At 44.5% G+C, this 27,324-nt stretch overlaps 1 protein-coding gene across 3 annotated transcripts; it reads right to left on the bottom strand.

The window, feature by feature from the left end:
• Positions 1–2,798: 2,798 nt before the first annotated feature.
• sgce (sarcoglycan, epsilon) lies at positions 2,799–27,058 on the bottom strand. Of its 3 annotated transcripts, XM_079570553.1 has the most exons (12): positions 26,905–27,058; positions 18,582–18,704; positions 15,869–16,026; positions 15,400–15,472; positions 13,977–14,175; positions 13,102–13,264; positions 12,274–12,488; positions 10,893–10,919; positions 8,062–8,250; positions 7,928–7,971; positions 3,536–3,573; positions 2,799–2,973 (listed from the first exon to the last, which is right to left on the bottom strand). In XM_079570553.1, the coding sequence occupies exons 1-12, from the start codon at positions 26,942–26,944 to the stop codon at positions 2,923–2,925; spliced, it is 1,320 nt and encodes a 439-aa protein (XP_079426679.1). In that variant the 5' UTR covers positions 26,945–27,058; the 3' UTR covers positions 2,799–2,922. The 3 variants fall into 3 exon arrangements, with proteins under 3 accessions (XP_079426679.1, XP_079426681.1, XP_079426680.1); XM_079570555.1 differs by lacking the exon at positions 3,536–3,573; XM_079570554.1 differs by lacking the exon at positions 10,893–10,919.
• Between the last annotated feature and the right edge of the window lie 266 nt (positions 27,059–27,324).

Here is a 27,324-nt window from a genome sequence, read left to right as displayed (position 1 = left end):
TCAAAAACTCACAAGCTTAATGGATTTCAGAATTTTGAAGCTCCTATCAAAAAAGGCTCCTATGTTAAAATATAACTTGACCTGTTAAGATGTGTTTGATTGAAATAGCTTTTGATTTCAGTAAATATGACCTCCTAATGCTACAAATTCAACAAATGACCATTTTCAGTCAATTGCAACCTTTTAAATGTATCGAAACTATGAAATGCATAATAATTTGGAACACAGTGGAGAGACATTAGTGATCTGTGAGCATATGTCCGGGCAGCTGCTCGCTATCATTTCCCGATTTTACCAGTTGGTCCACTCACAGACCGGGAGGCGGGAGTTCATCACATCAAGAGACGGAAGCAGTCCCCGCACCGACCCTTCCTGCAGCTTGTTCCTGTGTCATATCAGGTGGTGCTCCAACTACATGTCCACGCCCACTCCCAGACTACATGTCTCTGCCTATGTGGGTCAAACCTCGAGGTATCCATTTCACTATCTCTACATGTACTTGAATAAATGTATAAACAAGCAGTACTATGTGCTTATAATAGTAAATGATCATGATTGTATATATACTGTACAAATAACAGGACAATTGAAGCTTGAGCTCTTTATTATCAAGACACATATTTACAAACACATTTGGCACATGACAAAGTTGTGAAGTTCATTGGACCCTAGGGCTGGGTACTGTTTGTATTTGTTACAGAACGTTAGGATAAGGTAATGTGTGCCTAAACAAGCAGCCACATGTTGAGATCTTTGTCTCAGAAAGGCTACGCTAAAAAGCCATGGTGCAAACTCAGTTATAAATCACTCACTTTTTATGCTTTAAGATGTGGCCGTATTTTATATACTCCAAGGTTATGGTCATTCGTGTCACCTCTGACACCTTACAGTTCAGCTTGACATGTGCATTATCAAATATGGCATTTTAGTCAAGTGACTGGCAAACAAACTACTGTCACCTTGATCTATTCTCAGCTGCTATAATGACACCTACATTTGTAATAACATGGTCACTACAAGGTTCCAGAACACATACTGTACCTTTTTTCATGGGAATCCACACACAACTGCGCAGACTCTATATTATCAGGAAACATGGTTACCTTTGTCTGGATAATAATATGTTGTGAACTCTGGAGGCTCTGAGACAGCGTATGGCAATGGTGGTAAAAGAGACAAAATAACTTGAGCATATTATACCATAGAAACCAGTAGTTAGAACCAACACCAATAAAATAATGACATTTCAGAACATTTATATTAATTTCTTTTTTCACTAACACAGTGTAAAAAAAACATACGTATTGTGTAGGGCAGGGGTCACCAACCTTATTTCAGCTGAGGGCTACTTTAAGAGCATTAAGTTGTTCGAGGGCTACCAGTTAAAACAAATCCTAAAGACTTAAATGTACACTGTTCACTTATAGGGTATTGACCCCATATTATATTAAAATAGCTTTATTTTAAACTCATACTGAGTCACAAGAACTGAAATAACTGTAATTTTAAGAATTAGATTCAAGAAAATGAAGTGTTTTACACTTTAGAAAAAGTCCCATGGGCTACTGGACATGTCCCAAAGGGCCCCTGGGTGCCCGCGGGCACCGCGTTGGTGACCCCTGGTGTAGGGAATGGGATGTTGGAAAGGAACCAGCCCTGAAGAGACCCATCTGGTCTGCCTTTTTTTGTTATTTCATAACCTCACAGCACACGGTTATTGGACAAACTCTGATAAAAGAATCCACAGCTATGGTCAGACTGCAGGACTTAGTGCCTGGTTTGGATTTTTGGGGAAATCCAATTTTTGTGGCTTTGTTGTTCATATTTCCTATTGGAAAGTTGCCTCATGTGAAGTAGAGACAACTTCTCCCTCAGCTTGCCGTTTGTGTCTGCATGCGTAAACATGGATAGTACGCAGCAGAGCGTATTCCCGGGCCCAGGGAATAAACTGCCATAATGAAGGCCTTAAATCAGTCCCTCCAGGATTTAAGGATTTAGGAACTATTAAGGCTAAATCAAGCAACGTTTCCAAAAGCGCAACAATCACAAAAAATACCTGCAAAATCCTGCCATTGAAAGCGTTTATTGGAATTCAAAGTGGCATTGAATCTAACTTTCTTGGAAAACACATATATATGTCAGACTTTCACACTGACAGCTGCTAGAGGGCGCTCTAGGCGTATATACCAGAATCGGCTAACTTGTACCACTGGAAATTTAAAAAATGTAATGGAGCAGCAGAAAGAAAGTTTGGAGTGAGCGAGAAACTTGTGAAAAGCGGAGGTTACTCTTACTGCAATGAAGAAAACAAAAAAAGATAATCGGGGGATAAAAGTGTGAAGGTCACAGCTAGAGGAACGAGTTTGCAAATGGGTGCTTGAACATCGTGCTGCCGGGAGAGGCTTGTCAACGGTGCAGTTACGCCTCCAGGCCCAGGTCGTTGCTAAGGCTGGTGCAACTTAATCTCCGCAGCGACTTACGTATACGTTTTTTCTTCTTTATTATGCATTTCGGTGCTTTTTTGCTGCATAAGTTCAAAACACGTTCAGCTGCAGTTCTGGCTGAACACAAACACACAATTTAAAAAGTTGCCGATCGGATCCAACTTATTTTGTTCAAAGTTTTCCCTCACTCATCTGTTCCATGGAATGGTACCTTAAGAAGTAAATCAGAAATAAAATGTGGGCATAACGTTTGCATTTGCGGCATTAAAAATATAGTATTTGGGCATAAATGCTTTATAATGCTTTATGTAAGAACCGTGAAGAATGTCAGTCCCCTGTCAGAAGTAAACATCCACGTCTTTCTAACAGCTTCTTTCAGGAACAGATGAGACACTTGGGTCACTTGAGCTGCTGTCCTCATCTGCTCCGTTGGTCGCTGACATGTAAAGTTGAAAACGCTGGTCCTGATGGAGGGTTGTCACAGGTTGAGAGCCTCGGCCACCTTCCTCTCCTCAGGAATACCATTTACCTGCAACACAGACACTCATGAGTGATAGGTGAAAATTGGAGTAGACAAATCACAGTTCCACCACCTCTTAACCCCCACCTAACACATTTGGAGAAAATATTTACAGTAACTCATTACTGTAAATATGCATGCGCGATCGGAATGCACTAAACCAGGACTAAACCAGATCTGAACCAGGACAAAACCTAAACTAAACGTGGACTAAACCAGGACTAATCAGGGCCCAGTGTTGAACTGCCGAGAAACATATCACGGTCATATGTTATGTGAACATTGTGTATAATACAGGTTATATGCATTCTGCTATTTAGGAGCCAAGATGTATTTTTAGAGCAAAAAAACAAAACAATAACAGGATTCATTTAATTGCCTTATTTTCAAATCACAGTAATAGATTTAATACAGGCTTAAAAATCCTCATATAACTGGGAATTAACCTTGTATGTTCCGGACCTTTGCTTGACAATTTTTATTCAATTCGAACCTTGTCGGAATGTAATTTTGTGAGCCCTGCTGTAGGTGAACATAGCAGAGACGGGCCCACCCACTGTCAGACACTTACCTCCATCCTTCTGAATGTGGACATGACATACGCGTCTCCTTCGCCAGCAGTAACAGAGAGCAGGGGGTTAGTACTGAACCACCACACCATCACACAGGGTTAGTACTGAACCACCACACCATCATACAGGGTTAGTACTGAACCACCACACCATCATACAGGGTTAGTACTGACACGTGTGCAGCAGATGAACCACCACACCATCATACAGGGTTAGTACTGACACGTGTGCAGCAGATGAACCACCACACCATCATACAGGGTTAGTACTGACACGTGTGCAGCAGATGAACCACCACACCATCATACAGGGTTAGCACTGACACGTGTGCAGCAGAGGGTGAACCACCACACCATCATACAGGGTTAGTACTGACACGTGTGCAGCAGGTGAACCACCACACCATCATACACACCATCATACACACCATCATACAGGGTTAGTACTGACACGTGTGCAGCAGATGAACCCCCACACCATCATACAGGGTTAGTACTGAACCACCACACCATCATACAGGGTTAGTACTGAACCACCACACCATCATACAGGGTTAGTACTGAACCACCACACCATCATACAGGGTTAGTACTGAACCACCACACCATCATACAGGGTTAGTACTGAACCACCACACCATCATACAGGGTTAGTACTGACACGTGTGCAGCAGAGGGTGAACCCCCACACCATCATACAGGGTTAGTACTGAACCACCACACCATCATACAGGGTTAGTACTGAACCACCACACCATCATACAGGGTTAGTACTGAACCACCACACCATCATACAGGGTTAGTACTGACACGTGTGCAGCAGAGGGTGAACCCCCACACCATCATACAGGGTTAGTACTGAACCACCACACCATCATACAGGGTTAGTACTGAACCACCACACCATCATACAGGGTTAGTACTGACACGTGTGCAGCAGAGGGTGAACCCCCACACCATCATACAGGGTTAGTACTGAACCACCACACCATCATACAGGGTTAGTACTGAACCACCACACCATCATACAGGGTTAGTACTGACACGTGTGCAGCAGATGAACCACCACACCATCATACAGGGTTAGTACTGAACCACCACACCATCATACAGGGTTAGTACTGAACCACCACACCATCATACATGGTTAGTACTGAACCACCACACCATCATACAGGGTTAGTACTGAACCACCACACCATCACACAGGGTTAGTACTGAACCACCACACCATCACACAGGGTTAGTACTGAACCACCACACCATCATACATGGTTAGTACTGAACCACCACACCATCATACAGGGTTAGTACTGAACCACCACACCATCACACAGGGTTAGTACTGAACCACCACACCATCATACAGGGTTAGTACTGACACGTGTGCAGCAGATGAACCACCACACCATCATACAGGGTTAGCACTGACACATGTGCAGCAGATGAACCACCACACCATCATACAGGGTTAGTACTGACACATGTGCAGCAGATGAACCACCACACCATCATACAGGGTTAGTACTGACACGTGTGCAGCAGATGAACCCCCACACCATCATACAGGGTTAGTACTGACACGTGTGCAGCAGATGAACCCCCACACCATCATACAGGGTTAGTACTGACACGTGTGCAGCAGATGAACCACCACACCATCATACAGGGTTAGTACTGACACATGTGCAGCAGATGAACCACCACACCATCATACAGGGTTAGTACTGACACGTGTGCAGCAGGTGAACCACCACACCATCATACAGGGTTAGTACTGAACCACCACACCATCATACAGGGTTAGTACTGAACCACCACACCATCATACAGGGTTAGTACTGAACCACCACACCATCATACAGGGTTAGTACTGACACGTGTGCAGCAGATGAACCCCCACACCATCATACAGGGTTAGTACTGACACGTGTGCAGCAGATGAACCCCCACACCATCATACAGGGTTAGTACTGACACGTGTGCAGCAGATGAACCACCACACCATCATACAGGGTTAGTACTGACACATGTGCAGCAGATGAACCACCACACCATCATACAGGGTTAGTACTGACACGTGTGCAGCAGGTGAACCACCACACCATCATACAGGGTTAGTACTGAACCACCACACCATCATACAGGGTTAGTACTGAACCACCACACCATCATACAGGGTTAGTACTGACACGTGTGCAGCAGGTGAACCACCACACCATCATACAGGGTTAGCACTGACACGTGTGCAGCAGATGAACCACCACACCATCATACAGGGTTAGTACTGACACGTGTGCAGCAGATGAACCACCACACCATCATACAGGGTTAGTACTGACACATGTGCAGCAGATGAACCCCCACACCATCATACAGGGTTAGTACTGACACATGTGCAGCAGATGAACCACCACACCATCATACAGGGTTAGTACTGACACGTGTGCAGCAGGTGAACCACCACACCATCATACAGGGTTAGTACTGAACCACCACACCATCATACAGGGTTAGTACTGACACGTGTGCAGCAGGTGAACCACCACACCATCATACAGGGTTAGTACTGAACCACCACACCATCATACAGGGTTAGTACTGAACCACCACACCATCACACAGGGTTAGTACTGAACCACCACACCATCATACAGGGTTAGTACTGACACGTGTGCAGCAGATGAACCACCACACCATCATACAGGGTTAGGACTGACACGTGTGCAGCAGGTGAACCACCACACCATCATACAGGGTTAGTACTGACACGTGTGCAGCAGATGAACCCCCACACCATCATACAGGGTTAGTACTGACACGTGTGCAGCAGATGAACCACCACACCATCATACAGGGTTAGTACTGAACCACCACACCATCATACAGGGTTAGTACTGACACATGTGCAGCAGATGAACCACCACACCATCATACAGGGTTAGTACTGACACGTGTGCAGCAGGTGAACCACCACACCATCATACAGGGTTAGTACTGACACGTGTGCAGCAGGTGAACCACCACACCATCATACAGGGTTAGTACTGAACCACCACACCATCATACAGGGTTAGTACTGACACGTGTGCAGCAGAGGGTGAACCACCACAGCATCATACAGGGTTAGTACTGACACGTGTGCAGCAGATGAACCACCACACCATCATACAGGGTTAGGACTGACACATGTGCAGCAGATGAACCACCACACCATCATACAGGGTTAGTACTGACTAGGGCTGGGTACCGTTAAACGGTACCTACTTGGTACCGACCGAAAAGCTCCGGTAGGGGGCGGCATCGAAAACCTTTTTTTTTCCTGTGCTAATTTTCGGTACTTTTTCTCTCCAAACGTCATTAAATGATCCGCAGTGAGTCTAAAGCCTGACCTCATGAGCAGCTTCAGCACAAATGCAGAAGCGAAGCAAAGCTGTAACTTACTCACACTTCAGTCATTATCAGAGATGGCAGGTCTGAGCCAGGACTAAACCTGGACTTACAGTAAACTGGTTAAAAAACAGGACTAAACCTGGACTGAATAAGAAACTAGACTCTTAGACAAATAGAAAAGCAGTGACAACAAGAAACAGCTCGGCTTTAGCTTTAGCTTTAGCTCCGCAGAGCCTGAAGTTACTGCTGTTGTTTAAACTCCAGCTGCACCGGAGCATTTGGGATCAAAGATTGTTTCTGGAAAAGGTGAGCGCTCACTCTGCATTAGCCATTTTTGGAACAGTTATGGTGCATTTTTAGTGACAGAGTGAGCGCTCTCACTATGTAACAGATCTTTGACGTGTGAGGTGCTTTCACTTCGTGGAACAGCGCAGTGTGTTTAGAAAAGTTTAGAAAAGTGTTTTCTGATGTGTTGTGTTTGGACTTTCTCCTGAACGATACCTTTCCTATGCACATTATTTTAACTCAATTCAAATAACATAGGTATCTAAAAAAGTACCGTTAAGGCACCGGTACCGAAAAGCAGGTATCGTTAAAGTAGTGGTATCGGAAAAAAACGGTACCCAGCCCTAGTACTGACACATGTGCAGCAGAGGATGAACCACCACACCGTCATACAGACAATATGTGAGTGAAACCTTTAGGAACATCCAGCTCATGTGAATTTCAATCATTACAATTTGACGAAAACGAGAATGAAAACACAACAAAAACAAACAAAAGAGAGACCAAAATCGTGCTGGAAAAGCAACACAAAAGCTGTAGTGGGTAGGTAAGAGATTGAAAGCATTGATGCGCACAGCAGTGTCTGAAACTGGGATGGCAGGCACAGAACCAAAGGTCAATCCAACAAAATGTAAATTGTTTCTTGTATGGATTCTTTTTTGGACCTTTCATTGAAAAAAGCGGTCTAACTCATTATGGGATCATGTGACTCACCGGACGGCCGCTGCTGTGGGATGGTGATCTGGTTCTGCAGGTTCCTGAGACAAAACAATCAATAATGCAGATTAAAAAATCATTAAAAAGTAAGGAAAGATGCAGATATAATATATATGATCCAGACAGCTTACGTCTGTGTCTGCATGAGGGGCATGCTGGTGGTCTCGTAGCTGTCCGGGTGAAGGGGGGGCACCACCTCGCCGCTCACTGGGTTGAAGACAGGCAGAGTGGACAGGGGCCACGAGATCTCACGGCTCTTGGACAGACTGCGCAGCTCCTTGGACGACTTCTGGATGGAGTTGTGCTGCACCAGCTGGATACTGCAGCACACACAGTCAATACACACACAAGAGCAAAAGCATCAGTGACAGGACCAGGAGAGGCCACTGCCTAAGCATAATGACCGGTCTCCAGAGAAACTTCAGCAGTGTCAAGTAGGGCGCACATTCAGCTCAGTTTCATTCATCCATTAATTGGGAACTTAACCAAACAATGATAGATGAACTGTTTACCTCCGGTTTAGTGTTGTTGTATGGGACATTTTATATCCACGTGATTGTAAACATGTTTTTTTTTAATTTGTCAGTAATAATCATAGAAAACCTCAGTAAATACAAGTTTGGTAAACTGCAGATGCTACATTTTATGCTCATTTGATTGTAGTGTATTTTCCCCTAACATACAACAGAATGTGTTAACATACTTTTTAATCGTCTGATTAACCCTGAACATCAATATCAACAACATCAAGTGTTGCAAAGTCACATCAGGACTCAGACACACTGCACACATGTGTTTATTGCCCGCCTCAACACTACCTTTATATTTCGTGGCCACTGCATGAGTTATTGCTTCTTTGTGTAAAATTTCAACATGGTAATAAACATTTGGATTTTCGGGACATTTATTCACAAATCCTTTGGGGTAGGAAAATGTTTTCCTCCTAATAATAGTGTAAAATGTTGACTTTTTGTAACTATGATATAACACAGTGGACTTGTATGGCATAAAGCCACGTCCAAAACAAGAATTGAATTTGTATAAGTAATGTAAAAAAACTATATTGTTGAAAAAGCATTAAATGATCAAAGCTGAAAGCCTTATGAAAACTAACCATTACAGTTATTTAAAGACTAAGCTAGATACTCGTTCATTAGGTGGATGTTTTTTGGGACAGAAAACAGTTCTGCGACCGTCTTTTCTTTGACTCCAGTTCTTCACATCTCAGAACTGATGATGGACACATAATTATCCAACATCGTCACACTGTTGATCTACAATGTATTCACACCCTTCACTTGTCACAGTTTATGTTACAGCCTTATTTGGGGCGGCACGGTGGCGCAGCGGTTAGTGCTCGTGCTTCACAGCTAGGTCACAGGTTTGATGCCCACCTTTCTGTGTGGAGTTTACATGCTCTCCCCATGTCTGCGTAGGTTTCCTCCGGATACACTGGTACCACTAAAAACATGTACAATAGGTGACGCCTCACCGCTGTACCACTGCAGGTCTGGTAAGACTCTGCATCAACTTGATTTCTACAGCGTAACATACGCCAGCAAACAGGAAGCGGAGTGGACCAATCAGTGAAGGGCAGTCAGTGGTGTTATTAGCTGCTGTGCAAAAAATGAATCTCAAAACTCACCTACTGCCGATGTGTTTTTGGTTATTTACCGCTGATAATAAAAAAAAAACTCGACCCCCCCGGCGCCGCCCGTAGATTGTTCTGGAAGGGACTTCCTCATCCCGTGACGCTGCTCACGGACAACACGTGACCGCAAATAAACCATTCTGACTGCACGGAGCCGCTCGTGTTCGGCAGGAGCGACAGCAGCTCCCGCTCAGACTGAAATCCCCCGTGTATACAATACACAGAGGGGATCATTCTGGATGCCAGGGGAGAGTCCTCCAGCCAGGTGTTTCTGACCATCAGCCTGGCTCCACATCTGGAGATGGGTCCCCGGTGCAGCTCTGCTCCTTGCGGGTCGTCCCAGCGGCGTCAGAGGATGGGTCAAATGCAGAGGACACATTTTGTTGTACAGTTGTGACAATGACAAATAAAGCACCTTCACCTGGAACCTTGAATACAAATTTTTCCTCATCAACTACACACAATAGTCCAGACAAAGTGAAAAAAATTCTCGATTCTCAAAACGTGGAGCAACTATGTATGAAAAATGTATGTTTTTACCATCCTGGATGACCAGTCTGTTGAAATGTAATCAGAGTTTGGCAAGTTCTGCCAGCCAGCACCTGTGCACTTGGAGAAAGTTGGAGTAAGCCATTCTACCATCTGATGGAACTTTACATCTTTGGCCCTTTGAAAAAGAGAATTGGAGGATTCTCAAAACATCAGGCAAGAACTATGAAAAGATAAACAAGATTGTCTGTAATCCACTGTAAAAGCCTTGAGGCTGTAATCGCTGCCAACAAAGCACTGAATGAAGGGTATGAATATTTCTGGTTTTTATCTTATTTTTGATCAATTTGCTAACATTTCTAAAAAAACAAAACTCTTTTCATTCTGTCATTATGGGATATTGTGTGTAAATGGAGGAGGGATAAGGCTGTAACATGTGGGAAAAGTACAGGGATGTGAATACTTTCCGGATGCACTGTAGTTTGAGTTTCTTCACACAGCACTCACTGCAAAATGATGATTATTTTGCCTGGCATTTGACTTCTTGAATACTTTCACAGCCACACATTGTCACACAGGCAAGGAGGGGGAAGTGTCTTGCCCAAAGACACAATATCAGCATGAACTAGGAAAAAGAGGGTCGACCTTAAGAATCTGAAGACCCTTGTTGCACATTCTTAGACTCTTAGACTGTAGTGGCCTAAAGCAGGTAAGACTTGAGGGGAGAGTCTACACACTGGGTTTAGAGCAGCCTGGTGAGTGGAGGAGCTGAATGAACATGAAGACAACCAAAGCAGAGGAGCAGAGGGAGGTGGGACTTACTCTGGAGTTTGCATGTTTCGTTTGACCCTAGAAACAAAACAAAATGGGTGAATTACACAGCGGCAGTGACAGACATGAGAGAGATGTGGACAGAGCGTGAGGTGAACGGGCATGTGGTGCAGACACAGGACGCTGCAGGGCTGGGCCAGAGAACACACGCCTGCTCTGCAACACGGGTCTAATGCAGAAAAGCTACACGTCCACTTCGTCCTTCAATGATCGAGGCGCGTTCATGACATGGAGTTTTACTTTTACAGACATTTCCACCAACAGAAAATCCACTTAATTTACTTTTTAGCCATGAAGGGGCAGCACATACAGTACATGAGTTTAGATGGTTTTGGACCATGTAAGTGCTAAACACACTAGAAACTACAAAAATGTCGAAAATTAACTGGGAACTTGCATGCTCTACAGAGTCTGCGTAGGTTTTCCTCGGGTCCTTCACTTTCCCCTACCACTAAAAATATGTACAATAGGCTCTCTGCTGGAAATGAGATTCCGACCTCAGTGGGACTAAAACAAAAAAACAAAACAATACTGTAAAACCATCATATTACAGTTTATCAGCCGAAAAAAGTTGATTTACTCTTTAGTTGCTCTTAAAAGGTGCATTATGCAACTTTTCATGTGAAAAAAACAAACTTGATACTTGTGCATAATTGACCCTTTTGTGACCTAATGACTGCATGAGTGGTTTGCATGGTGCGTTTACTTTCGATCATGGCAGCCTCTATAACGCTCCAGGATATATTGTTTTGTAGGTTTTCTGGTTAGCAGTGAAAAGCTACCAGAAACTCAAAAAACAAAAGGTCCTGGAGCATAGTCGAGGCCACTGTGATAGAAAGTAATGGCGACATACTAACCATTCATACAGCACAAAACGTTCCATATTCCACCTTAAGGTTTTAAAGCAGTACTACGTAACTCTTGCCCCTAGAGGCCATAAGCGCAACTGCAGGTGTCGTAGCAAGTTGCGATTTTTTTACTTTTTAAGTGTCTTGGAGAGTAAATACTACACTGACAGAATTATAATATTGTACATCCAATTATGCAACAGTGGCAACACTAACGGAACAGAGTTCGAGGATTTATACATAAACAACTTTTACATTGTGTTAAATGTTTTAGCAATTATAAATAAGTTAGAATGTTTATGACATATTTTGGGGAAACAGATCCTACACCGACTGTTTAAAGCCTGATTCAGCCCAGCCCTGCACTACGACGCATAACGTAAACACATAATGAATGTATGAAAATGTAGTACATTATGGGATAATGGCGACGGAGGCTGCGTTCTTCCAATGGCCCTGTAGAGGAGGCCGGTCCGTGTTGCCGTGTATTTGTGTGCATTGTGCAGTGTGGGCAGAGCACTTACACCCCCTCCCTGCGGCAGCACATGGCATACCCCAGCACCACAAACAGCACCAGGGCCACGGCCGAGGGCACCGCCAGCGTCACCACGAAGTCCGACAGGTAGTCCCGACTCTTCAGGGCCTCAGACGGGGGGTTGTATTCCCCGAACTCAGGCAGGATCCCCGGGCCAGGATCCGGGCGGCTCACGTACACAGGGACCACTTTAGTGATGTCCACCTGCACAGAAACAACATGTGACTTTCCTGTGGTTTAGATGTACAGGTAGAGACTTCCAGGTTACATGTTGCTAAGTCACAGCTAACCTGTTCTAAAAGTCAAAATGTACACAAATGTACCTCAACATTTGGAACAGAGCCCTACTGTTTGTTTTTTAAGATACAGACGTCTCTGGAATCACCCAAATATGGTCATGTTTGAAGCAGCCAGAAGGGGAAGGGCCACAGCGCGAGTGAAGGAAAAAGGTGGAGTTAAGATTGATTTATAAATAAAGTTTGATTGATTTATTGAGTTAAGAGGAGTTTGCGGCTGAGCTGCTGAATAAGTAATAGCCTAAGCTAAAGTTACTACTCAGGAAAGTGATTGGTGATTAGTGTAACAATTACGAGGCTACGCGTTTATTTAGGGAATATTTTGTCAAAGATCAAAAGCTGGAAATGGATTCAACTTATTATTGGAAAAGCCCTTGACATGACACATCTCGTTGGCAAGGGGGACCAACATGGCAGAGTCCTGTCATGTAGCTCCAGGTTCCCGTGTGAACCAGGCTTTAGGTATATAAAGTCCTTCCATGCCCCCCCTGCCCATGCTGTGGTAGACATGTGAGCCTCACCAGGGAGATCTTGCACCAGTCGATGTGGAACTGTGCTCTGAACTTCTTGTCACAGCTGATGGCCGGCTCCATCTCCTGGCTGCAGCGCAGCTGGTTGTGAGGGCTCTCCACCTCTCGCAGACAGGAGGAGAAGGGAACATCTGCCCCCACCATCACGTAGACTCTGAGGGACACAGCTCATCAGTGTGTTACCAGGCCATCTCCAGGCCTGTCTGAGTAACTCTCCACATTCTACATTTCTACAGAAGCTTTAAAAGTCCAATGGAATGAATGTAGTAACAACTCATGTGTAAACAGGATGTTACCGAAACACAAACACTGTGAGCTAAAAGCCACGTAACAATCACTGCGTTTATTATTCCACCCATTAATGTCAAGCCTGTGTTATCAAGAGTCACCACCAGAGGCACTCTCTTAGGATCATTTTTCAAAATGAAGCAATTAGGTAATCAGGGTTGTCAGGTTTGTGGCTTTCCAGCAGAATGTAGAATATGCTATGCTTTACAGCTTAATTGTGTACCTGAAGGTTATTATACGTGTCAAGTGTTGATCGTGATTTTACGTCACTGACAATTAAATGAAGAAAAGTGCCGAGTAAATGTTTCTATTCATGACATAGACAGAGGGAACATTCCATACAATTCTGACTCACTCATTTCCTGTTGGTTTGACACGATTGGCACAGCAAGAATTAAAAATGTTTAACTCTGCAAAATACGTCTAACCAGAGAAGTAAAAATGGTAGCAGAGATAAGTTAAGGTAAACAAAGCACCTACAATGTTTTCTTACACTTCCATTGTTGAAATAAAGTCAAGATTTGTTTGCAGGTTGTTGAAATGTATGTGTTTTGGAGGTTGGAGAGTTCAGGACTGACCCCTCCTTCAGGTTGTTGATGGGCAGGGGGACCCGTCCTCCCCGGTCCAGCGCAGACGTGATGTTGATGGCGTTGAGGCGCTCAGGCTGCCACACGTTTTTCACTGCTCCCAGGAAGTCCCCCAGGACCTCGCTGGCCAGCATCTCCTCCACGTTCATGTTCTTAATGTAGAACTCTGCCTGGTACGGAAGGGGGAACTCTGAGGAGCACAGGTCAGGCAGGTCATACAATGGACTTAAAACTGACCAATAGCTATACATTGTACACTAGCCTAATATTCCACGAAAACAAAGACTTAACTATGGCCTGAAAACTGCACCATGCTTCATTTTCTCGTAAGCAAATGAAACTCAATGTTTTATTTACAGGCAGGTCAGAACATCATCACACATCACACAGGCCACACCAATGAAACACAGACTATAGCCTTTAGCGCTGAGCTGAGTGCACTGTAAGATCAACCAAACATGTGCTTTTGTCTGGGCCGAGCGAGTGCAGACCCAGGCCACAGCGGGACAGGCTGTATCTATTTCTCTCGGGACATCGGAATTTCGATATTGAAAAGCAAATTGGACACATGGGAAAACTTTTTAGCAGTGCAATTTCCGCCAAAACTACAGCAGATGTGTTTTAGACCAAAATGTTTTATATTTTTGATGAACTTGCAAAGTAAAAACACATCATTATTTGACCAAACTGCAAAAAGACATCTAGGAATGTTGTAGATATTAATTAAAACTTGCCTCATGGGCAGATTTGATTACTTTTTGCAGTACATGAATCTAGATTTAAAGGGGCTAGATGCAAGTTAGCCATTTTATACTCACTACTGCCACCTCAGGTCATACGTGTAACTGCAGCTTCTATATTAAGCTCGTGCATGACGGCACTTCAGACCCAAAGTAACACCTTTCTGAGTGACAGTGCAGGATTTCAGAGGCAGTTGTGGTGAACAGGTCTGAGCTCATTCTACACATTAGGACATTGTTGAAACATGTAGGGGGAGGAAAATACTTAGTTTTAACATTTTTAAACTCTGTATAGTCCCTTTAACGCGAGACGAGTTGGAATCCAATGTAATGCTCTGTAATGACATTCCTTTTGGCACAGATCCTTGAATAACTTTTCCTGTTTTTAAAAGCCCCACAGAGCCGTGTCAGGGTCATACGGTCAGTTAGGATTAATAATCATTACATTTACAGTTATCATGTCATTTGAACTAAAATCCTTTCATTTGTTGGACACAAGGGCCACTTTCTCCTGAAGTGAATAATACACACCAAAAATCTCCATATGCTGCCCCACAATCGTAATCACAAACCTGCCCTGGCCTATTGTACATGTTTTTAATGATAGAACATGCCCCTGGACCTCGGTGTGAGAGAAAGGCGCTCACGTCTGTCGGTCTCGGTGTTGTCCTTACCTTCGGTGGCCATGATGTTGATGACCAGGTTGTGGCGAGCCGTCTCGAAAGTGCGGCGGTTGTAAGCCGTGATCTGAACCCACACAGTCAGAGGTCAGAGGTCAGAGGTCAGTGGAGGAGCATCAGGAGCAGGGCAGTTTCATACAAAGCCATTTCACAATCAGCTTAGTTTGTCAAAACAGAGTTAATTTGAAGCACACATTCTGGTATCAAGATTGTTAATAGTTGTAGTAATAGAATAAATGAGCCAAAGGGGGGGTAAGGAGCCAAGCTAAACTCCCTGTGGTCTATATCTAATCTGCGGGCTGAACTAAAACTTTAGTGTTGCTGACGAAGCCTTTTGGATGAGAGACGTTCTACACATCTACTGCAGAGTACAGAAGATGACTCTGAGGTTTTTGTTTTGCCTGTGTATATTTTTTGAAGTTTGAGCATATTTATTTGATCGAAAGGTTTGATTCCTGCTCACCTCGATGACCGTGGGCTTGCCGACGTGCTCCGCGGTGGGGGAGCCGTACAGCACCCCGTCACTCAGCGGGGTCCTCTGGATGTACCGCAGCCACCCCGGGCGGTCAGGGAACCCCTGCAGGTTAGTGTTGAACGTGATGGGGTCATTGCTGGCATCTCCTGGAGGACAGAGGGAGGGACAAGGTAAGGGGTCTGTGTGATGGTGAGGGAGTACCTGACTTGAGGTAAGGGGTCTGTGTGACGGTGAGTGAGTACCTGACTTGAAGTAAGGGGCCTGTGTGATAGTGAGGGAGTACCTGACTTGAGGTAAGGGGTCTGTGTGATGGTGAGGGAGTACCTGACTTGAGGTAAGGGGTCTGTGTGATAGTGAGGGAGTACCTGACTTGAAGTAAGGGGCCTGTGTGATAGTGAGGGAGTACCTGACTTGAGGTAAGGGGTCTGTGTGATGGTGAGGGAGTACCTGACTTGAGGTAAGGGGTCTGTGTGATAGTGAGGGAGTACCTGACTTGAGGTAAGGGGTCTGTGTGATAGTGAGGGAGTACCTGACTTGAAGTAAGGGGTCTGTGTGATGGTGAGGGAGTACCTGACTTGAAGTAAGGGGTCTGTGTGATGGTGAGGGAGTACCTGACTTGAAGTAAGGGGTCTGTGTGATAGTGAGGGAGGACCTGACTTGAGGTAAGGGGTCTGTGTGATAGTGAGGGAGTACCTGACTTGAGGTAAGGGGTCTGTGTGATAGTGAGGGAGAACCTGACTTGAAGTAAGGGGCCTGTGTGATAGTGAGGGAGTACCTGACTTGAGGTAAGGGGTCTGTGTGATAGTGAGGGAGAACCTGACTTGAAGTAAGGGGCCTGTGTGATAGTGAGGGAGTACCTGACTTGAGGTAAGGGGTCTGTGTGATGGTGAGGGAGTACCTGACTTGGGGTAAGGGGTCTGTGTGATAGTGAGGGAGTACCTGACTTGAGGTAAGGGGTCTGTGTGATAGTGAGGGAGAACCTGACTTGAAGTAAGGGGCCTGTGTGATAGTGAGGGAGTACCTGACTTGAGGTAAGGGGTCTGTGTGATAGTGAGGGAGAACCTGACTTGAAGTAAGGGGCCTGTGTGATAGTGAGGGAGTACCTGACTTGAGGTAAGGGGTCTGTGTGATAGTGAGGGAGTACCTGACTTGGGGTAAGGGGTCTGTGTGATAGTGAGGGAGAACCTGACTTGAGGTAAGGGGTCTGTGTGATAGTGAGGGAGAACCTGACTTGAAGTAAGGGGCCTGTGTGATAGTGAGGGAGTACCTGACTTGAGGTAAGGGGTCTGTGTGATAGTGAGGGAGAACCTGACTTGAAGTAAGGGGCCTGTGTGATAGTGAGGGAGTACCTGACTTGAGGTAAGGGGTCTGTGTGATAGTGAGGGAGTACCTGACTTGAAGTAAGGGGCCTGTGTGATAGTGAGGGAGAACCTGACTTGAAGTAAGGGGCCTGTGTGATAGTGAGGGAGAACCTGACTTGAAGTAAGGGGTCTGTGTGATGGTGAGGGAGAACCTGACTTGAGGTAAGGGGTCTGTGTGATGGTGAGGGAGTACCTGACTTGAGGTAAGGGGCCTGTGTGATAGTGAGGGAGTACCTGACTTGAGGTAAGGGGTCTGTGTGATAGTGAGGGAGTACCTGACTTGAGGTAAGGGGTCTGTGTGATGGTGAGGGAGTACCTGACTTGAAGTAAGGGGCCTGTGTGATAGTGAGGGAGTACCTGACTTGAAGTAAGGGGTCTGTGTGATGGTGAGGGAGTACCTGACTTGAGGTAAGGGGCCTGTGTGATAGTGAGGGAGTACCTGACTTGAAGTAAGGGGCCTGTGTGATAGTGAGGGAGTACCTGACTTGAGGTAAGGGGTCTGTGTGATGGTGAGGGAGTACCTGACTTGAAGTAAGGGGCCTGTGTGATAGTGAGGGAGTACCTGACTTGAAGTAAGGGGTCTGTGTGATGGTGAGGGAGTACCTGACTTGAGGTAAGGGGCCTGTGTGATAGTGAGGGAGTACCTGACTTGAAGTAAGGGGCCTGTGTGATAGTGAGGGAGTACCTGACTTGAGGTAAGGGGTCTGTGTGATAGTGAGGGAGTACCTGACTTGAGGTAAGGGGTCTGTGTGATGGTGAGGGAGTACCTGACTTGAAGTAAGGGGCCTGTGTGATAGTGAGGGAGTACCTGACTTGAGGTAAGGGGTCTGTGTGATAGTGAGGGAGTACCTGACTTGAAGTAAGGGGTCTGTGTGATAGTGAGGGAGTACCTGACTTGAAGTAAGGGGTCTGTGTGATAGTGAGGGAGTACCTGACTTGAAGTAAGAGGTCTGTGTGATGGTGAGGGAGTACCTGACTTGAAGTAAGGGGTCTGTGTGATAGTGAGGGAGTACCTGACTTGAGGTAAGGGGTCTGTGTGATGTGAGGGATTACCTGACTTGAGGTAAGGGGTCTGTATGATGGTGAGGGAGTACCTGACTTGAAGTAAGGGGTCTGTGTGATAGTGAGGGAGTACCTGACTTGAGGTAAGGGGTCTGTGTGATAGTGAGGGAGTACCTGACTTGAGGTAAGGGGTCTGTGTGATAGTGAGGGAGTACCTGACTTGAGGTAAGGGGTCTGTGTGATAGTGAGGGAGTACCTGACTTGAAGTAAGGGGTCTGTGTGATGGTGAGGGAGTACCTGACTTGAGGTAAGGGGTCTGTGTGATGGTGAGGGAGTACCTGACTTGGGGTAGGGAGGGAACTCTCCCTTGAAGTACTCTCTCTCCAGGACGTGCACAAACAGCACTCCGGCAGAGGGGTAGACGTTCCGGTCAGCGTGGGCTCGGGACAGGATGGTCACCACTGAAAACAAACCCAGAAGAATCCAGTTCAGCAGTGCAGGGTTCAGTCTGCATGTGAGGGCATCTTCACACAGGCTCCAGTTAGGTCAGGGGTGCCCAAAGTGGGGTCCGCGGGCCAAATAATTCGGTTGGCCCGCCAGAGTGACCTACTTATGCGCTGCTATGGTTAACACTAACTTTCTCCCATTCATTCTCAATGGTAAATATGGATGCAGTACACTTTTTGGCCACCAGGGTCAAATTGGGGGCCCTGTTTCACTTCTTTCACAAAGTTAAGGAAACACTGTTGTGGTTGTACAGAGCGCTGTAACATCAACTTTAACATTTTTCCAACTTTTATTGCAAAGGTTCTTGACCTTTTTCTCGCTTCATGTATCAGCCTCAGTGTATTTAACCACGAGGGAGAGGAGTGACCAGGAGAACGAGATTGAGACAGGATGCCAACATATAAATCCTGCCTGCACTATGCCGCTAAATGACCATACGCACGTATTTGACCAATCTTCACCAAATAAACACCAATATGGAGCACAGGGGCAGGACGCAGCACTGTGGTATCTCTAAACCAGTGGTTCTCAACCTTTTAGAGCCGCGACCCCCATTATAACTGTTAATTAGGATCGTGACCCCCACCCGGGTCAGACCATGGGGACATTAACCCCTTAACTCCCGCCTAACCGAGCACATTTTCTCCAGTTTGGCTTTACCCCAATCCAAAAGCTTCTAGAAAAAAGCTGTGAAAATAGCAACAAAACTGAGACGAAAACAATGATGAAAATGTGAGAAAAAAGTGACGAAAAATGGATGAAAAAATGACAAAAATTTGACAAAATGTGACAAAAAAATGACAAAAATTTGACAAAATGTGACACAAATATTACAAAAATGTGATAAAAAATTTACAAAAATGTGACAAAAAATGACAAAAAAATTGATGAAAAAGTTACAAAAATGAGTTGAATACCCAACAAAAAAATGCCGAAAAAATGGACAAAAAATTATGAAAGAGTTACAAAAATGAGTTGAACACCCAACAAAAAAATGATGGACAAAAAATCTGTTGACGTGAGGAAAAAGATCCTCTCGGTTCAGGCGGGAGTTAAGAGGTTAACCTGTACAACTCTTAAAAAACAAAGAAAAAACAATGGCTAAAACAAAAATGAATTAAATTTAGAACAAATAATGGCACCCTGGTAAAAGAGCATGTATGCTACGACACCTTAATAATAATATTAAAATATATATTTTATCTATATGCTCTGGCGACCCCCCAAATTTGTCTCGCGACCCCCTAGTGGGTCCCGACCCCCACGTTGAGAACCCCTGCTCTAAACAGTAAAATGCAGATAGTTCATGTGCACTACTTCCTCTAAATTACGGGGATTCCGTCTACTTTGAGGTGCACAGGCTGCAACTGGCACTGACAGTGCTCAATCTGATCTCCCCTTTGGGGGAACGCATTCCCCCAATTTTCAGCTTTTCAGGGTAAAGGATCCGAGAAATATTTAGGAGGACGTGGCAAAGATTTGATCTGATATAATGGTGCTAAATGAGAGTGTTCCGACAAATGTTTTGGCCTGTTCCCTGAATCCATCACATCAGACCAAAAGTGTTCCTAAAACTACTAATTTACAAATTAAGCACTGGGCTCTGACAAGGCGTGCACACTTACACCTACACTTTCACAAAGTGGATCATTTTTGGCGAAAATCTCAAGGGGCTTATCAGTGTGACAGGGCTGTAATGTATTTAAGTGACACATTCATTTATTTGGCTTCATGCTGTCTGCTGCCAACAGTTTTACACACAGTAACACACCCGGTCGTACACGCCCCCCTGGCATCGCTCCCACTATTTGAGAAGGACAGTGCTAATGGAACACAAGGGATAGTATGTACATCGAGAAAAAGCATCCTTTACCAAACTACTGTTAGAGTCCCAGATCTAGTCATGTTAATGAAGCGACTGCATGAGAAAGGCTTGAGTTTTATATAAAATATTGATTAGATTTTAACTAATAGTGCAAGGAAACTGTTAAAGGCAAACAGGAAGTTAGCTGCTATGTTCCATATCCATTAGAGTTGTTCCGAAATCATCGTCCATCATGATGCACTGATCTTCTGTAGGCCTAGTAAACCTAAAAACTTTGCAGGAATAAATGAAATCACGAATAGAACTAATATGCATGCTAGTTTAAGTATCCTTCCAGGCCAGAGACATGACATGTTAGCTGTAATTAAAATAAAGACGCAGCGCTGCTCTTTTTTATACATTTTTACATGCCTGTTCACTCATCTGGTCCGACCGGCCCAAAAGTACACCGGCCCGCTGGGAAAACTCCCGGCGCTCCCAATGGTCAGCCCTGGTGGAAGTGAAAGTCAGAGAGGACTGACTTTAAATGAGTCTGGTCATTACGGTTAGAGAGTCTTCTCTGTTCCTAAGCTTCTTGCAGTGGTGCTGTTGGCTCTACGGTCATAACGTGCTGTGCGTAGGGTATCAAGTGCTGCGAGGGACACCACACTGAGGCCTTCATGACTGAAGGGCATTGTAGAAGAAAGAGAGTGGGCACAGAGAGAGACAAGACCAGTCTGAGCTGGAGCACAACATTACATCTGAACACAATTAACAATTATCCACCATACATTTCTGTGTATGGCACCAAAATGGCAGCAGCAGCCCTGGCGCCATGAGAACCTTTTCCTGCCTGTTGTTGTTAACTTAGGGCAGAACTAAGTGAGTTGGGTCATGTCCCACTTGAACATTACAAGTTCCCGAGATCAAGCTGAATATACAGTTATATGGATTAGATCCATTATTATCCAAATGTGAACTTTTTTGTTTCATATAAAACACTGAAATATGTTTTTCGGCCTTTAAATTCTGCTTCAGAATTTTGAATATATCTTTATTGAAGTGTCAAATTCATTTCTAATTTTGACAATGTGCAGTGAAACATCAAGGCACTCCTTTTTACTTGCTGAGCTACTTTCACACAACAAAGAGCCACTTATTCTTCAAATTTTAAAAATGTAATTTCAAAATACAACAGTTTCACAGGATACAGAGACAGAAAAAAAAAAAAAGCAATTGCAAACCGAAAATGAACGATCCAATGAAAGATCTTCCACATCTTCCATAAACATCTGAGATGCTTGTAATTCTTCATTATTCATGCTGCAGGGCCCTATCATGTGATTCTCCATAATGGTCGGATATGCTCTACTTAATGTCAGGTATATATAATCAGATATAATATCTAAAGAAAAGTAACGTTAAGTCATAAGCTTGACAGTGTGATTATTAAAGGGATATTTCAGGATTTTGGACATAGGGCCTCTTTTCCTAGTTATCCAGTGTTGTTGATTTCTGGAGAGATATTCTTTTTTAATTCATGATGTCCTTATATTTGAAGAGTTTAGTGGCGCTAGGCTAGTGCATGTCTATGGTAACTAGTAGCCTGTATTAAAAACAGTCTGACGCAAGCACAGTGCTTATAACACCAGACTAACCACAGAAATGTCTGTTGGCTGAATCATTTTTGAAATATGAAAACTGACCTGCATCACATGAATTACCCCATTTTGAGGGACTATTTTCTAGCAGATCACTCCGCCGCTGTGTAGCTTACAAAACACCAGGCTGATGCTGCGCAAATATAAATTATTTTAAATGCAAAATTATTATAATTATTCTATGGACACAGACATGTATATGGTTAGTCTGGTGTTATAAGTGATTTGCCTCAGGTGCTCTGTGGAGCGGGTCACACTGTTTTTAATGCAGGCTATTAGTTACCATAGACATGCACTAGCCTAGCGCCACTAAACTCTTCAAATATAAAGACTGCATGATTAAAAACATAATAATAATATCCAGGATGCAACAACATTCTGGATAACTATGAAATGAGGCCCTATGTCAAAAATCTTGCTTTAAAGTGTGTTACAGAGTCATACAGGATCAGTCCAAACCAGATCACAACAGGAGCATCTGCACGGCAAAAACACATGTGGATCCATTTTAGCCTTGTTTTGGTCCTGAGCTTGTTCAAATGCCAAATATTAGAGATTATTCATTCAGATGTATTTACACTTTCTTTTGAGCCAGAGTATTTTTGTTATTTCCATATAAATTTGCCAGAACAAATGAAATGAACCACCAGTTTTCAGTTTTGTAGACATCCCTTTTTGCCGCGCAGTTGTTAATTGCAGTATTAATGGAGGAGCATAGCCGGTGTTACTGACACATTACAGGGGCCACACCAGTGCACTCACCGTCTGTGTAGGGGCCCCGTCTCCTCTGCTCACTCACTGAGGCCTGTGTGTTCCAAATGGCTTCTACTACCAGAGCTACAGCAGCAGGCGATAACACACATTACACCACGGTCAGTGAGCTTCTAACCGGCGTCCGGCAACAGTTAAATCACATTCTATGTCACTCCTCTGCAGATGTTTCCACTAACTACCAACTAGCTTCAGGTAAAACAGCTTAAACAGTGAGATAACTCCTGCCCAGGACTTAGAAAAACAGGCCTCAATCAACAGTTTCAGTCTGTGGGATTAAACAACCCAGAGCCATGCATTAACCTTTAAAGTCCCACCAAGAACATCATGGCTTTACCCAAATCGAAAATCGAAAAACGACGAGACAAAAAAGTTACAATCAGTTTTGTGGGTCTTTCGAGGAGCTTTTAGATTTGGGCAAAGCCGAATTGGAGAAAATGCACTCGGTTAAAGGGACTATAAGGAGTTTAAAAATGTTAAAATTAAGTATTTTCCTCCCCCTACATGTTCCAGCCATGTCCTAATGTGTAGAATGAGCTCAGACCTGTTCACCACAACTGCCTCTAAAATCCTGTACGGTCACTCAAAAATGTGTCACTTCGGCCCGAATTGCCGTCATGCACGAGCTTAATATAGAAGGTGCAGTTACACATATGGCCTGAGGTGGCAGTAGTGAGTATAAAATGGCGAACTTGCTTCCAGCCCCTTTAAGGCGCGGAAAGAGGTTAAACAGCCTGAGTGCACTTCACAGAGCAACACCACTCCACTGCCCGCTGAGGGTATTCTTTTGCCCAAACTAAAATATTTGTCATCTAGAACCAGATAACAGAGCAATAAAGTTCACTTCTTCCATAAAAGACTATTTCTTATCAATCATTTTGGATCATTTATTTCAGCTGAAACGACCAAGCCGACTACTTCACTGCTGTTCTTCAGCCATTCAGCCCTTCATCAAAGACACTGAGGAAAATGGAGGCATTTCTGTGACCACAGGTGTAATATGCAGTCACTGTGAGTCGGGCTGGGTACCGTTACACCACACCAGTATGGTATCCAAATACAGGTACTACTGGAATCATTATGGGCGGTGCAGTAATGATACAGACTCATTACATGCAAAGTGACAGATGTCAAGCCTTTGTTATAATTGTGATGATTATGGCTTACAGTCCATTTTTAATATATTCTACTATTCTGAGATTATTCATTTGGGTTTTTTACAAGCTGAGCCATAATCATCAAAATGATAACAAAGAAAGGCACATATGTCATGTCAGGTCATGTGACCACCGAGCCCTGCCATGGAGATATGTATATATATATTTCACAGCAGAGCTCAAGGCATGGGGACGATAAACCTAAAATGCTAGGTTAAAAATATGGCTTATTAAGAAGTTTTACTTTTGAGAGAGACAAGGAATATTTAAAACAGAAATAACATTGTTTAATGGGCCTATTAAATATTAATTAGCAGGACAGCACTTTTCCTCATATGAAAGATCAGAAGACCTTTTTAAGTTTAAAGAGACTAGATGCAAGTTAGTCATTTTATACTCACTACTGCCACCTCAGGTCATACGCGTAACTGCAGCTTTTAAATGAAGCTCGTGCATGACGGCACTTCAGACTCGAATTAACACCTTTCTGAGTGACAGTGCAGGGTTTTAGAGGCAGTTGTGGTGAACAGGTCTGAGCTGGAACATGTAGGGGGAGGAACATACTTCGTTTTAACATTTTTAAACTCTGTACAGTCCCTTTAAGCTGCTGGAAGTGATAATTACAACTTGTAAACTCGGAGACCTCAAGATTGCTACGAGTTCGAATGCCAGATGACGGCGCCCCCCAGTGGAGGAGCAGCCAATGATAAGACTGTAAGAAAACCACTGCATCAGTGACGTGAAGGTTACTTTTGGTCACAGCTTTCAACATAACGTTATGTCACGTGTTTTTAGTGATATCTGGTTTGGAGGAATGTCCATCATTTCTTTCTTTTTTCCTTTTTTTATTCCTTTCATGAAAATGCATATTTGTACAAGCCACATACAGTTCACTTTCAGTGTTTCTTTACATTTCCATGATCAGAAAGGAGCAGATGGAAGAATAATATTCTTATATTTATCTGCCCCCTTTCGTTTATATAACGTTAACATCGTATGATTTAACCGTTGTAGTTTAATGCTAAACTGAGGTTGGAAGTCGTAATTTTCAAGAGGGAAAGATGCCAGGTACACATGTGCCTGGAACACAGCGTGAGATCAAAGTTTTTATGCTGTTGGTCCAGGGACAGGATTAAAGGGTCACTTGGTTGTTTCAGCTTAAATAAATGATACTACTTTAAAAGAAATAGTCTTTTTTTATCATTCAGTTTTCTGGTTCTAGATGACAAATATTTTACTACACATTAATGTCAAGGTGCTTTATTTTGTCATTATTTATATAACAACTGTACAACAGAATGTGTCCTTTGCATTTGACCCATCCTTCGACGCCACATTCAGAGGCGTAGCTTGCCATAAGGCAAGGCAGGCAGCTGCCTGGGGCCCCCAATAGTCAAGGGCCCCCATGAACCAACCTGTTGTTCAGAAGCCTGCAGTAAACACCTCATATACACAGTCTTCCTAATGATTCTGGTGATACAGTTACATCATCTCTCCACCACTGCTCCGTGGCGCTGTTTATCCACATCCTGCTGCTGCTCTAGTGAGTCATGGTTCCCTAATGTTCATTTATAATGCACAGTGGACAGACTTTTTTACTCACGGCTCCACCAGATTATATTTCTAATAGTGAAACCAGTTTATTGTAACGCTCTTCATGACCTAAAGAACCTCATTCTTCTGTTCTGAGGGAAACTTATGCAGAGAACTGCATTATGGGAGTTGTCAGGTGACCCACTCCAGCCCAAATGACATCCTCTCTCCCAGTGCGCTGTACACCGCGCGGCCCTCAGAGGGCCCCCTACCGACATTCTTGCTTGGGGCCCCTTAAGTTGGCACCCTTGCTATGCCACTGTCCACATTCCCACCCCCAGTTTCCCTAAAGTGATGTCACCTTTTGGGCGCAAAAGTTCAATCCTGCCTCGGGCACCAAACTGGCTGGTCCAGCCCTGGGTGCACGTCTGCTCACTGCAGACCTGCTCTGGTAAACACGTCAACCCCTTAACCCCCGCCTTAACCGAACGCATTTTCAGCTTTACCCAAATATTAAAGTTTTAATCACGCTTTTTGTGGCTCTTTACACTTCACTTGTTTGATGCTTTTAGATTTGGGTAATGCCGAACTGGATTAAATGTGCTCGGTGGGGGTTAAGAGGTTAAAGGAGAATTGGAGCCGCCACGCTGAGGTGTTCGTTCCGCGCGCCGGGGACAATGCACAACACGTAGTTCTCAAACAGAACCAATCCGCGTATTTGTCCACGCGCGCGTTAACCAGGGTCCGCGTGCTTGGCCCCTGAGTGGCTGCCAGGTGCGCTGCTGAAGTATAAACCAGTCTGTATACTTCATTTCGAAGCGAACATAGCTTTGTTGGTGTCTGGAAGGAGAATAGTCTGTTGAGTTGGCAGACCTTTAATGATTTTTTCCTCTGCAATTGTGTGTTGTTCAGTAGTAAGTTTATTCTAAGTGTCTCTAAGTGCAGCTCCAACCGTGACAGCCTGCTCCCCTGCGCCTACACTCCCCCCCCAGCGCCTACACTCCCCCCCCTGCGCCTACACTCCCCCCCCCCCTGCGCACACCAGAGCTACTGACAAACGAAAGGCCGTGCGTAATAATCATTCCAGCTCAGCTCCGCGCCAGTCCAATCTTTCCGCGGCACCACCTCATCAAAACACAGGCTGGGTAACGGTGCCAGGGTGCTAGCTAGCCTGCTAACCCGACAGCCCGAGCGCGCCGAGCCGAACGGAGCCGTGACAGATACGTACCGGAGCCCATCAGCCACAGGGCGGCGGCTGCGGGGGTCATGGCTCTCGGAATCCCGCTGCGCTCCTTCAGACAAAGGCGCGGCTTTCCCCCTGGCGTCGGGGCATGACAGCGTCCATAGTCAGGCGGAGGAAGGCGGGCAGCAGGAGCATCATCATCATCATCATCATCCCTCCCTCCCTCCGCGGTGGAAACAGGAGCGCGCTCTGATTGGACCAACATCTGTCTGGAAAAAGATGGTGGTCGGACTGGTAAAAAGAAGACGAAAGTAAAGGGGGTTGTTTTAGTCATAAACCCACGAAAAACAGTCATGTCAGTTTTGATGATTTTGTAAAAGTAAAAATATAGGCTGAAAGAATATAAATAGAGAACAGGCTACTTTGTGACTGTAGTCGTGTTCTGAACTGTTCTGGCACAAATGT

This window comes from Gobius niger, assembly GCF_951799975.1.
Source record: "Gobius niger genome assembly, chromosome: 14".
Lineage (NCBI taxonomy): Eukaryota > Metazoa > Chordata > Actinopteri > Gobiiformes > Gobiidae > Gobius > Gobius niger.
The sequence above is the reverse complement of the archived record's forward strand: the minus strand, read 5'-3'. Positions and strand labels throughout refer to the sequence as shown.